Source organism: Trichechus manatus, unplaced genomic scaffold, assembly GCF_000243295.1.
Source record: "Trichechus manatus latirostris isolate Lorelei unplaced genomic scaffold, TriManLat1.0 scaffold00043, whole genome shotgun sequence".
In the NCBI taxonomy this organism is placed as follows: domain Eukaryota; kingdom Metazoa; phylum Chordata; class Mammalia; order Sirenia; family Trichechidae; genus Trichechus; species Trichechus manatus.
This window is the reverse complement of record NW_004443979.1, coordinates 7,859,822-7,875,954: the sequence shown is the minus strand read 5'-3', so window position 1 is coordinate 7,875,954 and position 16,133 is coordinate 7,859,822. Positions and strand designations below refer to the sequence as shown.

At 36.2% G+C, this 16,133-nt stretch overlaps 1 protein-coding gene across 2 annotated transcripts in view; it reads left to right on the top strand.

Annotated features, from left to right (window-relative positions):
• NPAS3 (neuronal PAS domain protein 3) overlaps positions 1–16,133 on the top strand; it is a 1,017,265-nt gene that overhangs the window by 310,639 nt on the left and 690,493 nt on the right. For both annotated transcript variants that reach the window (XM_023731480.1, XM_004376526.2), the window contains one exon: positions 12,562–12,806. In XM_023731480.1, coding sequence (XP_023587248.1) covers positions 12,728–12,806 — 79 coding nt within the window. In that variant the 5' untranslated portion in view covers positions 12,562–12,727. The remainder of the gene's footprint in view (positions 1–12,561; positions 12,807–16,133) is intronic.

The window sequence follows — 16,133 nt, the reverse complement described above, 5'->3', positions numbered from 1 at the left end:
CTCCTGATAACATGTCCAAAGTATGTGAGATGAAGTCTCACCATTCTTGCTTCTAAAGGAGCACTCTGGCTGTACTTCTTCCAAGACAGATTTGTTCGTTTTTCCTGCAGTCCATGGTATATTCAGTATTTTTTGTCAACACCATAATACAAAGGCATCAATTCTTCTTTGGTCTTCTTTATTTATTGTCCAGCTTACATGTACATATGAGGTGATTGAAAACACCATGCCTTGAGTCAGGTGCATGTTATTCCTTAAGTGACATCTTTAACATCTTTGTCTTTTAACAACTTAAAGAGATCTTTTGCAGCTGATTTGCCCAATGCAATGCGTCCTTTGATTTCTTGACCACTGCTTCCATGGGCGTTGATTGCAGATCCAAGTAAAATGAAATCCTTGACAACTTCACTCTTTTCTCTGTTTATCATGATGTTGCTTATTGGTCCAGTTGTGAGGATTTGTTTTCTTTATGTTGAGGTGTAATCCATACTGAAGGCTGCAGTCTTTGATCTTCATCCGTAAGTGCTTCAAGTCTTCTTCACATTCAGGAAGCAAGCAAATACTATATGAAGAAGAATGGGGCTTCAGGATTGGAGGAATACTCATTAACAACCTGTGTTATGCAACTTGCTTGCTGAAAGGACTTGAAGCACTTACTCATGAAGATCAAAGACTACACCCTGCACTAATCCTGTCTAATTAACATAGCAAAGACAGCCCATTCCCAAATGGGATTATAACCACAGGCATAGAGGTTAGGATTTACAACACATAATTTGAGGGGACATAATTCAATCCGTAGCAGAGGACTAAGCATCTGTCAAGGTTTTTAAAAAAAATGTGGGGTCCATGGAGGACTTTATTCCAGACTGAGCAATGGAAGCCTAGAAATAAACTCAACATTTTCTATGTTGTCCTACTTTATAAACTACCAAAGTAAGGTATCATGTCTCTTCCAAGCCATTGAAAACGTTTTCAACCTTTTGTTTGGTATCTTGAGAATATCCCGTAATTTGTTTCTAACGTTAATAAAAGAGTCAGTGAATGTTCTTTTAGCAATGTTTATTTACATCCTTCATTATTTTTTTCTTACAATTTTCTAGAATTCTGCTTGGGCCAAAGGTAGACAAATTTCTAAGCCTTTGGATATGTATTTTCCAAAACATTTTCTAAAAAAATTGTGTCAGTCCATACACCAGTAGCCATGTGTTATATGCTTTTGGAATTTTGATGAAAGATGGAGTAAAACTGTATCTTCAGTCAGTCTGATAGGTGAGTGACAGAGCATATAGTCACTTGAGGCTGATGGTCTTGTGTTCTTAGTTGTAGTGTTTAAAGAAAGGGTAACCATTTTAATTGTCTCTATTTCACAGAGGAATGCAAAGAGCTACAGTATAATGGTGTATTCACTGATGTCAAGTAAAAGCATGTGCTATGTTTGCAGTGTTCACATGACTAAGACTTTCATGTTTCGTACTTAAAGATCTTCATACTTGTCAAAGCATGCTTTCTCCTTTCCAAGTGTGTCATATCAAGCTTGAAAGTTTTCAAAAGCTTTCTCCCACTTGGCTGTGCTTTCAAAAGTGTTTGAAATCACACTTAAAGAAAATTAAAAGAAAAAAAATGAATTTTCTCTCTAGAAAAGGTCATTTGAATTTGAATTCCAAAGCAATTTAGTTTGGGACTTAAGGCGTTTAACAGCAAATCTATCTACTCCAAATTGAAATGTGTTTATAAGCCAGAAAAATACGGGTTTTACTGGATATTTCATTAAGGAATTAATGTTTTCATAACAATTATTATGGAATTTATATTGGTGCTTATATATTAAATAAAACATTATCAGTGACTTTATAATCATATAATATAATAGGAGAAGAAAGGATACATGAGAACTGTATTCCTATAGAAGCAATGTATGCAGTCACGATAAGGACTGACTTGAGAGTCAGTTTGCCAATGCTCAAATTCCAGCGTCAGCCATCATTAACCTTGGGCAAGTTACTTCACTTCTCTGTGCTTTGGTTTTCTTTTTTATGACATGGGGATAATCATTTCTTCTACGGTGACCAACTGTACTGGTTTGCCCAGGATTGTCCAGCTTTTAGCACCAAAAGTCCAGCCAGCATCCAGGAACAACCTCTCTGAGACGGATGTGGAAGATTGTAGGGGGTGGATGGGGGAAGAATACGAAACCCGTATTCCCATTGCCGTTCAGTTGATTCCAACTCATAGCGACCCTATAAGACAGAGTAGAGTTGCCCCATAGGGTTTCCAAGTCTTTAAATCTTTAGGGAAGCAGACAGCTGCATCATTCTCCCACTGAGCAGCTGGTGGATTCTAACTGCCAAACTTTCAGTTAGCAGCTGAGCACTTAACTACTGTACTACCAGGGCTCCTAGAATCTGTATAGTGGACCCAAAAAATGGCAGCTGAAAGCAACAGAATTTTTAATGTCAAATATCCAGCACAGATTATGTACCTTCCATAGTGCTGTTGGTGTTTTTATTCCTGATTGCTGATATTGATAACCATGAATTAAAAGAGATGATGTTTCAAACACTTAGACCCTGGCTGAAATATAGTAAACATTCAAATGTGGTAGGTTTTATTATTATTGTATTAGGTTCCATGCCGTTTTTTGGTGACACTGAATGATCTCAAAAAGAAGAAATAACGTGTACCCTTCTGTTTTTGATATCATGAAGATTAGTACTGTCCTTTCTTGGAGAGGTGGAGGTTCCAGCAATTGCGCTTTGCATGGTCAGTAAAAGGTCCCACTGTTACAGGGTACCCACCATTCTCTCTCATTTTGCCTTTCGGCAGAGATGCTCCGACCCTTTCATATATTTAGCAGTAGGCTTTCCTCTCAGCGTGTGCTCACGACTCCTGTTACTGTTAATGGAAGTTACACATGTGTGCTCACCAGGATGAGAAAGCCTTTATCCCATGTCAGGCAAAGACCCGTGCTCCCGAATGTCTTTCTAAACTTCATACCTGAAGATAGCATGGCAGGGAATTGCTGCTTTCTCCCTATATTAGCTTCTTCAATTTCCTTTTAATTGGAGCCTGCAACCCAGATTCTTGTAACTTCAGGGGGATGAACAATACAAATTAAGATCTGGATGCTTTCCAGGAAGGGCTCCACTCAAAGAACACTATTTTTCTTTTTTTAAACACAGTTGTGGCTATTCACAAATCGCATGCAGTTGCCTAATGAGTCCATATTTGCTTCTGAGGTTTCACATTTGCAAACTACACTGCTGAGAAAGTAAGTGAAGTGTTCACCCACCTCTGGTGTGAGCTGCCTGATTTAATGTACAGGACAGATAAATACTAGCATAGTCGAAATTCTAAACCGGTGGCATAAAACCTTCAAATAATATATCCTTCCCTTCTTTCGGACATTCATTTCTCCTCAAGAATTCTTTTTAATGTATAAGACTTCAATTTATGTTTAAGAACTAGTAAACTATAGCAGTTTGACAGCCATTCACACTTAATTCTGTGCATTAAACCAACAGCATTCTTTTCCACAAACATCCATTGTTAGGACAATGCTCTCAGACAGAATTTATGAGAAATGGAATTATGTTACCAAGGAGATAGCATTTACTATAATGAAGAGTAGATCCTAGAAAATGGCCCCTTTTACAGCAGCTCAGAGCAGAGCCACAAAAGCAATTGATTGGTCTTGGCATTTAGTCTTATATCAGCTGTGTCATCCATAGCTTCAGGAGTGAGAACACTAATCTAAAGTGACATTTCTGTTCTGGCGGGCTTTTCTGCCCTGATGAAAGCAATTACTTCATTCCTAAATGATAATTTGCAGGAGTTTCAACCACTTTAATTGATAATTTTTTTTTTTGTTGTTCTGACTTCAATTGTGAAGTGATTAGCTGATTTGGTAAATAGAAATTTAAGGTGTGAAATATACAAGTTGCTCCAAGGTAAAGTGCTATTTATTGGGTGGAGAGAAATTACTTGATAAAGCTGCAGTATTTCCATTATTATGAAACAGCCAGTTGTATAGCTTAAAGTTCTGGGGGAAGATGAAGAACAAAACACTTTGATTCATGAGGTTTTTGGCAGACACCAAAGCATACAATGAATAGTTTGGTCTTGCTGTGGTTCATTCAAGGGTTACTTGAATCAAGGTGAACCCATTGGTTGAAAAGGATTGTGCGAACCTCTCCACTTTCTTTATCACTATTCTAATGACTCATTCTAGAATTAAATCCTCTTATTTAAAGTGTTAACAATAAAAATGCTCATTGGATAAAACCAATTAATTATTAAGTTCAAACATACACAAGGCATTTTCTAAAGATGAGGGAAGGCATTCAGTTGAATGGCTTTAATTACTCTTTTGATCTATTTCACCAAAAGTCAAATATGGGCCGTGATTATGCAATCAAAATATATGTTAGTCTAAAATCTTAAAGATGCATCTTGCTTTTGATACTTTATCAAATGTTAGCTGTTGCAGATCTGTTTTTGACACATTTTTTTTAAGCAATCGATTTCACGATATTTTCTTACATGGGGAAAAATGATGGTCATTTCACATCTTAAATGAGAAAAATAAAGCAAGAATGAAGGTCAAACTGATTTAGCACATCAAACAGTCTTTGTCAGCCTAGCTTAATATATCCTGAGTTTGTGGAACAAATGAAATTTTGCTGCTATGTTACACTTTGCTTCCAAACAACCATTACAACTGGTTTTATATATTGTGTGAGCATCAGACCATCAAACAGTGCATCTTTACTGACGTGTTGCTGCAGTGATGATCTACAGTAGCAATCTGCCATTTATATAAGGGCAAAATGTGCATCTATATTTAGTTGTGAAATTGGCCTATTATACTCTTGATGTTTACAGAGGCTAACATAAATTAATGATGACAGCTATGAGCAGTGCATTAGTTAAGCAGCAGAGTTCTTACCTTGAACTTGAAGGTTCCAGTTTTAACTTCTAGCATATACTATACAGTTTTCTTTATACATTACAGGAAGGTTTCTGAAATAAGTACTTTTTCTTGAAGAGCACTTAAGCCTTCAGTTTGGGGGCTATGTTGTGCATGATACTACTAGATAAGAGTTGTTTAGGCATTTCTCAATTACTTTGCCTTGTAAGAAAGCTGATGTTTGCATCTGAGCAAAAAAACTACCCCTAGATTTATTTTCTCTGCAGCAGGATAATTTGATTAACTTTGAATTTTGTGTGTAGTCTATGTGTGGTAGACTTTCATTAAAAGTAATAAAGGAAGGGGAAGAGCTTCTTATAGAGTCTTTACTGGACTTTTTCCCTGGGAAGCCTCCTCATTCCACTCATGTCAGGGCAGGTGTAGGTACTGGAGTAACTATAGATTTCACTGTTAACTATGACCAGAGATCTGACAAGTATGCAGGTGTTCAAAGGTTCATAAGTTAAAATGCTGGAGCCTTTGATGAATTTTTGATGGCTGCATTTTTAATACAGGTTGACCTTCTTCCTTTGAGCCTGCATGCCAGATTAATTGATAAACAGTAGAAGTCTGTAGTGCTGGATTCTCCTAAGCAAAACAAGTAAGAAAATCCATAAAAACCTGCCTGTCTGACTTCTTAGAAGGACTTTAAAAAGGTCAAATTTAAAGTTGTTTTGACCCTGCCTCTCCTTTTGCCCACAGTTAGATGACCAAAAACCTACCATGTTCTTTTATGAAGACTAGTTATTGTTCTCTAAAAGTTTACATGATTGTGTTCACACTGAGATTTGGAGAATTTTCATGTAGGGGTAGAGTGGCTATGTTGATAATGTCAGTATCAGAAGCTACTCCACAGATGTAATGATAAATTATTTAAAACCTGATAAAAATCTTGCTATGAAGAAATCGTTGGGGAGAGAAGAAACGCTTTTTTAAATTGGATTACTTCTGTTGTTCCTCTGTGACAATTACTATTTTTGCTCTTTGTCATCCTCTAGACCTCCAGTTACATTCATAATCATTATAACAATTTCTGTGAAGTAGGGAACCAATTTTGAAAACCTAAATTTAGTCAGCCACAAAGGATAACATTTCCTTTTTTTATTGAGTCATCTAGTACAAAAGTATTTATTTTTCCCAAAATGGACAAAACCAAAAAAAAAAAAAAAAAAACAAAACCAAGCCCACTGCCATCAAGTCAATTCAGACTCATAGTGACCCTATAGGACAGAGTAGAACTGCCTCACAGAGTTTTCAAAGCTATAAGTCTTTACGGAAGCAGACTGCCACATCTTTCTCCCACGGAATAGCTTGTGGGTTCAAACTGCTGACCTTTTGGTTAACAGCCGAGTGCTTTAACCAGAGTGCCACCAAGGCTCCCCAAAATGGACGAGTGGCACAATGAACAATTGATACCCTCATTCAGCTCCGTGGGGCTTCAGAGGTTGCAAATCTTAATTCAATTTCATAATATTGACTTGGTGATAGTGGCAGTGCCCTTTCTTTCTTTTTGATTGTTTCATGTTGCTCATTTTTGGCTGGAGTAGAAACTCATGACTTGACCTTGCCCCCAGTGTGGAGGCTGAGAAGGCCCATGCTGCTGCCTCACTTGCATACCTCCCTGTGCACCAGAGGCTCTGGCTGAGCTGTCCATGGTCCTGGATTTGGAGCTTTGCCTGACCTCAAGGAAAACTTTTATATTTGTGATGTTTTGGAAGATATTTCAAAAGATCATCTTCTGCCAGGAGCACACATATATTCTTTCTGACCAGTAATTATAATTGCTATTTTAAAATCTTCCATAGACATTTTTACAACCTTCCTGAGTAATCCATACCTTTAACAGCTAACCTAAAAGTTCATTTTCATATATAAACCACATTTCTTGTCTTGCAATTGAATGCCATTTTCCCTTATTTTAGTGTACTAAGAAATGGCTAGTTATCGTACTCAGTATGGAAAATCATTCACTTATAAACTCCTAAGCTTCTATTAATAAAACATTTATTTTTAATCTTAACGGCCTGTGGTATACAAAGCATAGACCATGGGCATAATGAGTACTATAATAAAAAGAAAAATCCATATATCTGCACTAAAGTTTTGTTTTACTTGAGTACACAGTGTGATATGTTAGAACCAGTGAGTAGGAAGCATTTTGGTGAGTACATACTATATATTTTAAACAAGCATTGTGATTGTGGACCTAAAAGTATAGAATGATCAGTGTGAAGTGAGCCTAGGTTTGCATTTAACAAAACCTTATATAGTATTATTGTGTACCAGGCACCATTCTAAACATTTTACAAGTAACATCTAATGTAATTTAATTTTAATAACAACTTATGAGGCAGATAGTTTATCACCCCATTTCACAGATGAGGAAAACCAAGACAATAGAAGTTAAATAACTTGCTCAAATTTACGTAATTAGTAAGTGATAGGACCAGGATTTAGACCCAGGCAGTCTGGCTCCAGAATCTATGCTCTTTGCCTCTGTTCTTTGCTGGTGGGGAAGAAACCCTGTGAGATGCTTCAGCCAGAACTTTAAGAAAGTGATCATTGTGATTTGAGAGAACATGGGAGGAGTTTTAATAAATAAGCAATTTCAGAGTTGTCCCCGAGCATAAGTTACATCTTTCCTGTTTTTTCCCTTGGTTCAATTTCTGCTATCGCCACACTGGAATTTAAATGTACTAAAGTGAACGGCAAGGAGCCCTGGTGGTGCAGCAGTTAAGTACTCGGCTGCTAACCAAAAGGTCAGTGGTTTGAACCACCAGTGCCTCCGCAGGAGATAAGACCTGACAATCTGCTCCTGTAAAGATTACAGTCTAGGAAAGCCAATGGGCAGTTCTATCATATAAGGTTGCTGTGAGTCAGAATCGACTTGATGGACACAACAACAACAACATGAAGTTCATAGTGGTAGGAAGGAGAGGAGTTTGACAGAACAGTGAAGGAAACAAGCAGGTGTTAGAACTGTAGAATCTGTAACTAGAGTTAAAAAAAAAAGGTGCTATAAAGGAAGTTTTGAATAAAGAAACATAGTTATAAAGAATTATGGAGAAATAGGGTGGTTATCATAAATGATATTAGGGTAAAAACCATTGGACTTTTTTCTTGGATACGTTTTACAATGATAATAGTAATACTTAATGCTTATATGATGTTTACAATATGATAGGCATTTAAGCACATTACATATACTAGCTCAATTAATCCTTTCAACAATGTTATGAAGTAGGTACTATTATAATGCATGTTTTACAAATAAGGAAACTGTGTCCTAAAGAAGTTGACAAACCTACTCAAGGTTGCCCAGCTAGTAAGTGGCTATGGGAGGATGTGAATACCCACAGTCCGGCTCCAAAGTCCATACTCCTAGCCCCTCTGCTTTCAAGAAGTTTAAGGATAGATTAATCATATTATGGGCATTCCAAAATCTTTCCAACTTCTTAAAATTCTTCTGAATTAAAAACTTTTAAAAATTCTACTTCATTTAGAGTTTACAAACTGTCTTAGTTGTTAAAATCTAGACTTGTCCAAGGAACTTACTGCTTCTTAGTTTACAACATACCGTAGAAATTATCATATGGGCCATTTGCATTGGTCCATAAGATTTGCAAGATAAGCATTGTTTGTCATCCTCAAATTATAAATGATAAAACTGAGGTTCCGGTTGGTGACTTAGGTTCACAAAATCTGCAAATGGCCAGTGTGGGTCTGCAAACCCTTCACCAAGACTTTTTCCACAAAATTCACAGATTGTCAAACGACATAAGAGAGAATCAAAAGAAATCATTTAATATTCAACAAAGCACTGTCCTTTAAACCTTTATTACAAGTCATGTTTTGGACGGAGAATGACTGCTATCTATACTTAAAGGTAAAACTTTAGAAACTTGTGAGAATTGTTTCAGTGTTGAGTAGAAACATACATTCAATAATGTTATTTAAGACAGGGATACGTGTTTAGGATAAGTTAATTCTAGCAACACCAATGACAAAAAGATAGTGGAATCCGACTTTATAAACCTTATAAGAGGAAATTCTAGACAGACGTTAGATTATTACTTTTTTGGTTGGCGTTATAGACATCTTTTGAGAATCCAAAAATCATGTATTGTCTCCCATAAATATACATGTTTTCATGCAATTTTACATAAGATTTCCAGAGAATTATGTATATATGTGGATCTTTTGAAATGGCTTATTGATTTTATTAATTGTTATTGTTTTTGTTGCTGGTGGGAGTAATTATTGGTAATGATGATAATGTAGTCATCAAAGAGAGCTGTAAGTTTTGACTGAGGATTACTGAAAAATCTCTTTTTCCAGCTATCCAGAGTCTAAGTGGAAGAACATTAGGGCTGTGGGAAGTTTAGGCTCAGGAACTAAGTCATTGTGGATCTGAAGTTTAATCATATTTTAGATAGCAGAGATCAGCACCATAACATTTTATTCATGTACAAGCAATTCATTTCTTCTTTAATATTCCAGAAATGCAACCACAATTTTTTCGTGTAAAACAAAATGAACAAATACAAAGTTTATTTTAGGTTTTAATGTAGCCCTTAATTCAATTTTAGAACTGCTTATAAATGCTCCACTTCATAAAAACAGGCAAAAGATTAATCCACAAGCTGTGCCATTGTCTTCAGGTCTTTAGCTTCATCTATTATATCAGCATCTCAACAACGTTTATAATCCATTGACTGTATTTTATTGCTGTAGCCCTCAAAACCAATTACTACTTATTACGGACACAGTGCTGTCATTCTGAAAGTCTTCTGAACCTATGGTGCCTGAATAGTGATGTGATGTGGGAGTCATGGAAACTCTTTGTTATTAAGATTATGGCCAAGATTACTCTAGTCATCTTGCCCTGTACTATTTCGGAAAAGTAGGTAAAGGGTCAGAGGACTGTCTTTAGGCAAGAATTCCAAAGGCATGCATGTCCACTTACTCCCCTTTCCTGAGTAGATATAGGCAAGCCACCCGCCACTATTTAGCCTTTGAAGACTAGTGGGTTCCTCCCTGTGATCGTGGTTTTGCCTCCCAACAAGCGTGAATATTTTACTTAGATTATTAAAAAGCCTATCCACTGATATCAATTTCAGAATAATTGCCTAACCCACTACTTTGCTTTAGTTGAAAATAATAATTGAAATATTAATTAGTTAACAAATGAGTGCATTTGTGATCATTTGAGTGACATGTCTAAACAAATGCTACATGTAACATCCCTGTAAAACTACCTTTAAAATTGGCCTCCCAAATTATTACTCGGTTGTAAAATGAGTCCTTGATCCATTTTTGAACAGAAGACATGTTTTATTTGACTTGCTCAATTAAAGAACATTTACGTAGTAAACATATTAAAATTGGGAAATGTTACATAAAAATTCAGATTTTGTTCTCTAGAAACAGCAAAAGATCTGGCAATACCAGGCATGCCTTCCCCAAAGCTTTGCAGTCAAGCTAAAAGCATGTGGCGCTGTCCTTTTGTCTAGGGTGGTGTGCTGTAGTGCCCACAGTCTCTACTAGGTCTCCTCACTCATTGATATCCCCTGCCTGAGTCCTGAAGGCCTTTGAGTTTGTGACCCATGATCTAAAGCTCCATCAAAGTCACTTACTGGACCAAAACAAACAAAAAAACTACTTTTAGTTCAGCTTGTGGAGTAGTGTTCAATTACAAGAACACAAAGAAAGCAAAGCATTGAACTTGAACCACTGCACCTTTCCTTATGTACAAGTGGTAGAGAAAACATGTCAAAATCCATAGCCTTATTGGCACAGCTGACTCAGATGGTGTTAGTTTTTTTTTTTTTTTTTTTTTTTTAATAAAGGGAGGAATGTGAATCATTTTCTAATCCTAAGATGTTAGCTTGGATCCTGGTTATACTTTGTCAGATTTTAAAGATGTCTTTCACTTTATTTACATAGTTTTCAACAAGCCTTAGCATTTATAGAATTGAATGGAGGCCGGCCAAGATACTGGGGAATAAGTGGCATAACATATCATTTCCTTGTAAATTAGCAACATTTCTGCCAGAGGTTGTCACCTGAGATATATCAAGGGACAAAGGTTTGTCACCTGAGACTGCTGTGACTCTGAAAATGCTAACATTAACTTGACTGGTTCTGAGAAACACATTAGTTAGCTAACAAAGAATATTTTTAATAGAGTAGAAATGAAATTGGTTCTGCTATTAGCCTAATGAGTAACTGACCAGAGTGTTAAAGCATTACTTATATGGTATAGACATTTAGTCAGATATTTTGGGTATTTTCACGAAATACATTGTTTCCACTTTGAAAAATGTCCGGTATGTTCTAATGTAATATGGAATATTATTCTGCATATTGTACTAATACAGAATAGAGCCATACAGTCCAACTCATTTTGATGTATTCTGTTCTTCCTTCATTCCTTCTTTCTTTCTTGTTATTTTATAATGTAAGCAAGAATACCAGATATAAATTGAAAATGCCTTCAGACTGCAATAACATAGCTACTTATAAATGATTTTAATAGTACCTTGATACTGTAAATATTACCCAATTACTTATCATCAGTGTCCGATTTTGAATTTATGGTCAGACACAAAACAGAGCAGTTCAGTGTGGGTGGAATTCTCCTGTCAGATGTGCACACACAACTTCAGTTTTGCCAGATTCTGCCCTCAGCAGTGTGAGCAAACTTCAAACGGAAATGCACATGAATAGTTAAAGGGAAATGCTGATCCCACCTGTTGTCTCTTCTGTGAAGTAATATGTCTATAATATTTATAAATTTTAATAACCCAACAGGACTTTATAATTCAACATTAAATTAATATTATCCTAAAGTTTGACTTTTCTGAGAAATGTATTTTATTCTCTAGCATCTTATAGAATCTACCCATCTGCAAATGAATGTCCATTAGTAAAGAATTAAAGTATCTGTTTATCAATCAATTATCAGCACCATTATAAAGTTACCTTAAAATCTTCATTTTCAATATGATGTTTTCTTTATATGACTGAAGGTCATTATCCTTCCTGAGGGCTGGAAATAAATTGACATTGTATTTGTTGATTCTGTCAAAGTGAATTGTGTTTGTTTTTGTGTTTAACTTTTATTCCCCAAGGTGAAAATTGAAATAAATTTTTTAAAATATATCCTTTTGATATTTTAAGGTCCCATAGTGATGAAAGTTAAATGAACAAGACAATTAGCTTGAGAATATATGTATTAATACAAGCCCAATCTTTTAAATTGCTTATAGTTGATAGCACCAAGAATCACCTATAAACCTTATGTCTTAGATTCAATGAATATATCTCAATGCATTGACAACTGGAGAAATAAACGTAACAAGTAAAATACTATTTTTTACTCATTGGACTTGAATTTATGGGATATAAGGCCAGGTTGAGAATTTACAGTTTTAATAAACATTGTCTAGAATTCCTTTTATCCCTCTGGAATTTTTAAGAAGATTTTGGTAGATCTTTGCTGTTTTAAAAAAAGGAAATGAAAAGAAAGTACTTTTTGTCTGACGATAGAATCACATCTTCTAAACAACACTTTCCACTCTTGATTTCAGTTTACAAGCCTTGAGAAAGGAGAAATCCCGAGATGCTGCTCGCTCCCGCCGGGGAAAAGAAAATTTTGAGTTCTACGAATTGGCCAAGTTGTTGCCACTTCCTGCAGCCATTACCAGCCAGCTTGACAAGGCATCCATCATTCGACTTACAATTAGCTATCTGAAAATGAGGGACTTTGCTAACCAGGGGGACCCTCCGTGGAACTTGAGAATGGAAGGCCCTCCACCTAACACGTCAGTAAAAGGTAAGCGTTAGGCCACACTGTTCAGTCTAGAATATGGCGGTCTGTAGGTATCCGTAAAACGAAATGTTTACCATCATCCTTTCTTCTTTTCCTGCATATCAAATCCTTAAAAGGGATACAAACGTGGAAGTCTGAACTCTGCATGAGAAAGACACCATGTGAAGGTGAAATAAACCTCTTCTATTTCTATTTTATTTTCAAAAAGTCTGTCAGCCTAAATAATCTGTCACTTTATGTAAGGTTTCAGAGAAATGACTTACATTTAAGCACTTCTTGGGTTTAATCTATTTTATGCTAATATATGCAAAATGTTCTTGATGGGTGGAGTAGGGGGATGTTTGTTAAAATGTGGCGCTAGTATATTCTGCCTCCAGTAACTAAACAGAGGAAAGAAGGGTGCCCAGTACAGCTTTAACAGTTGATGATTTTGAGTTAATAAGTTTATTGACTGACAAAAACCAATTCATTATTCATAATTCAAGTCTCTGTATAGATTGCCTAAAAGTTGCAAATATAAACATGTATCTGTCCTCCATATCCTTGATACAGTTAACTTTTAAAATTTATTTTAAAAAATTAAGCCTTTTTTACTCTGATACTTAAGAGAAGTTTCTTGTGTATTCCTGAAATTCCTTATAATTTATGGTATTTTTAGCGTGTGAATATGCATGCATATATTTATTGATATATATGTAGTGTTGGGCATTGATTTTCTGTCTTTAAAGGTGTATCATTCAAGGCATAGGACCTAAGGAGTCAATGATTTCTTGTGCCCCACTGTTGTATCTAGACCCTGGCGAGCATGGAATAAGGCTATGCATTTGGGGGGCATTGCAGGCAACCTCTTTGGGGAGACGAATTGGGTTCTTTAGTTATGTGATTACATGTTGACAGCTACCTTTGGAGAAGTCTCTGTACTCCTGGCTGCTGTAACAAAGGGTACTAGTGAGGGGTTGTAATCTCTTATGAGATTAAGATTGAAACAAAGGGTCAAAAGCAGTTATTTACAATTTCATCATAAGAGGTGTGATCCTGTATGTGTATATGCATGTGTGAATCTGTTCATATCTTTGCCATTGTTACTTACTCGGGTTGTGTTTCATATGCTTGTTAGAAGAGGAAAATTTGAATTTTAACTGTAACAGGTTATTTTCCTCTAGAGCATGGGTTGGCAAACATTTTCTGTAAAGGGCCACATAATAAATATGTTAAGCTTTTGTGGTTACTCAACTCTGCCATTGTAGTGTAAAATCAGCCATAGACAATATGTAAATTAAAGTGTGACTGTGTTCCAATAAAGCTATATTTACAAAACAGGCAGCTGCCACCAAATTTGACCCACAGGCCATGGTTTGTGGACTCCTGCTCTCAAGTGTAAAAATGACATTAAAAGGTTGAGGAGAATATACAACAGAGGTACCTCTCAGGGACTGAATGTCAGTATAAGGTAACCCAGGACAATTAAACCAAGACAAATTCATAGTAGGCCTTTTATAGCCCTTGGTAACGTTCTGACTTAAGAATCAGTTTGCTGATACAGAAGTCCATGTTCCAGATATGTAGTAGCATTTTTTTCAAGCTAAAGGTGTGAATATAATCATAGTAAATATCTGTTAGATACATTTTTTCACACTACTTTGAGGCATAAGGTTTTATTCAGTAGGCTATCTTCGTGTTTATTCCAGATCATGCAAGGTGGAAGGATACCTTCAACAGGTTAGAAATCTCACAAATATGTACAAAATATTATTATTATTTAATTTAAAATAAATTGATAAGGGACTGGACTTGTATTTAGTTAAATTTAGCATAATTATCTTTCCTCTCCCTTCCCCCCATGTTTTCTCCAAAAGGTTTTGGAGTTTATGGGCTGTCTTGGAGTGGTGGCTACTAGAGTAGAAACATCTAATGGTTCCATTGTTTCCTCATTCTTTTATGATGTAATAGTCGAGCTTACTTTTAGATTCATGACCATTCAGAGATGTTGATTTATAGATAATATAAATTTTAACGTTTTACAGATGAGGGAAGTGATGTGTAAAGGACTTTACAGTTAAGTGTTCACATATCTAAGACTAGAATCCAGTTTTCTTGACTTTTTTTTCTAGTGTTCTCTATACCTCATCTTAATATTTCTAATGAGGACATTTGATTTGTATCACCATCAATAAATATTCCAACTGAGAATTCTCTTCACCTTTGACTGTGACTCATAATTCATTTTTTACTTTGTGGCCTTCAATCCACTCAACTCTCTACTTATTAGGATTAAGATGAATACAGAGAAGATAAATATGGCTTCTGCCCTCCTGGGTGTTGCAGTCTGTACAAGAGCATGGTGGTAACACTGAGAACAGTGGGGAACTTGGATGGATGTTTAGGGACCTGGAAGGAGATAACAGATTTTATTATTCTAAAAATTCCATCTAGATGATGGCAGAGCATCCAAGTTGGTATGTGTACACTCTCACTGTTAGGAAATTGGTGACAGGCTACAATCTGTCAGAGGTAACCATAGTGACTTTATACCATTTACCTGGACTCTCAAAGTTGCTAGGGATGTGATGGGCAATTTCTGTAAGCTGGTTCCTCTGTACAATGTATGTACATTTTATTGCTTTACTCTACTTCGTAAATGCAAGCCTACTACTCATTCTGATCAAACATTCATGAAACAACAACATCAAAAGAAATTCGCTTTAATTTATTAAGGTCTTCTATGTTGTGCCCTTGAAGAGGTTCATATGGATAAACAAGCTTATATAAATAGCCAGCAGCATCACGTGAACTGCAGTTCATAATCCCACAATAAAATGATAGACGTTATACTTCATGCTTCTCCAGGCAATCTCTTGAATAAACCTAACGGCATTTGGAAATTTATATGAGAAGTAGTTACACTTCATAGGCAATAATTTTTTGGTTTATTTTTTTATTTTCTCCCATACAAAATTTATACATACATTATTATGTGACTCTAATTGCTCTCCCCATACTGTGACAGCACACTCCTACTTTCCACCCCTGATTCCCCATGTCCGTTCAACCAGCTCCTAACCCTCTCTGCCTTGCTGTCTCACCCCTGGACAGAAGCTACCCCGTTTAGTCTTTTGTATCTACTTGAGCTAAGAGGCACACTCCTCATGAGTATCACTTTATGTCCCACAGTCCAGTCCAATCCCTGTCTGAAGAGTTAGCCTCGGAAATTGTTTTAGGTCTGGGATGATAGAGAATCCAGGGGCCGTGCTTTCCAGAGTTCCTCCAATCTCAGTCAGGCCATTAAGTCTGGTCTTCTTCCTAGAATTTGAGTTCTGGACCACACCTTTC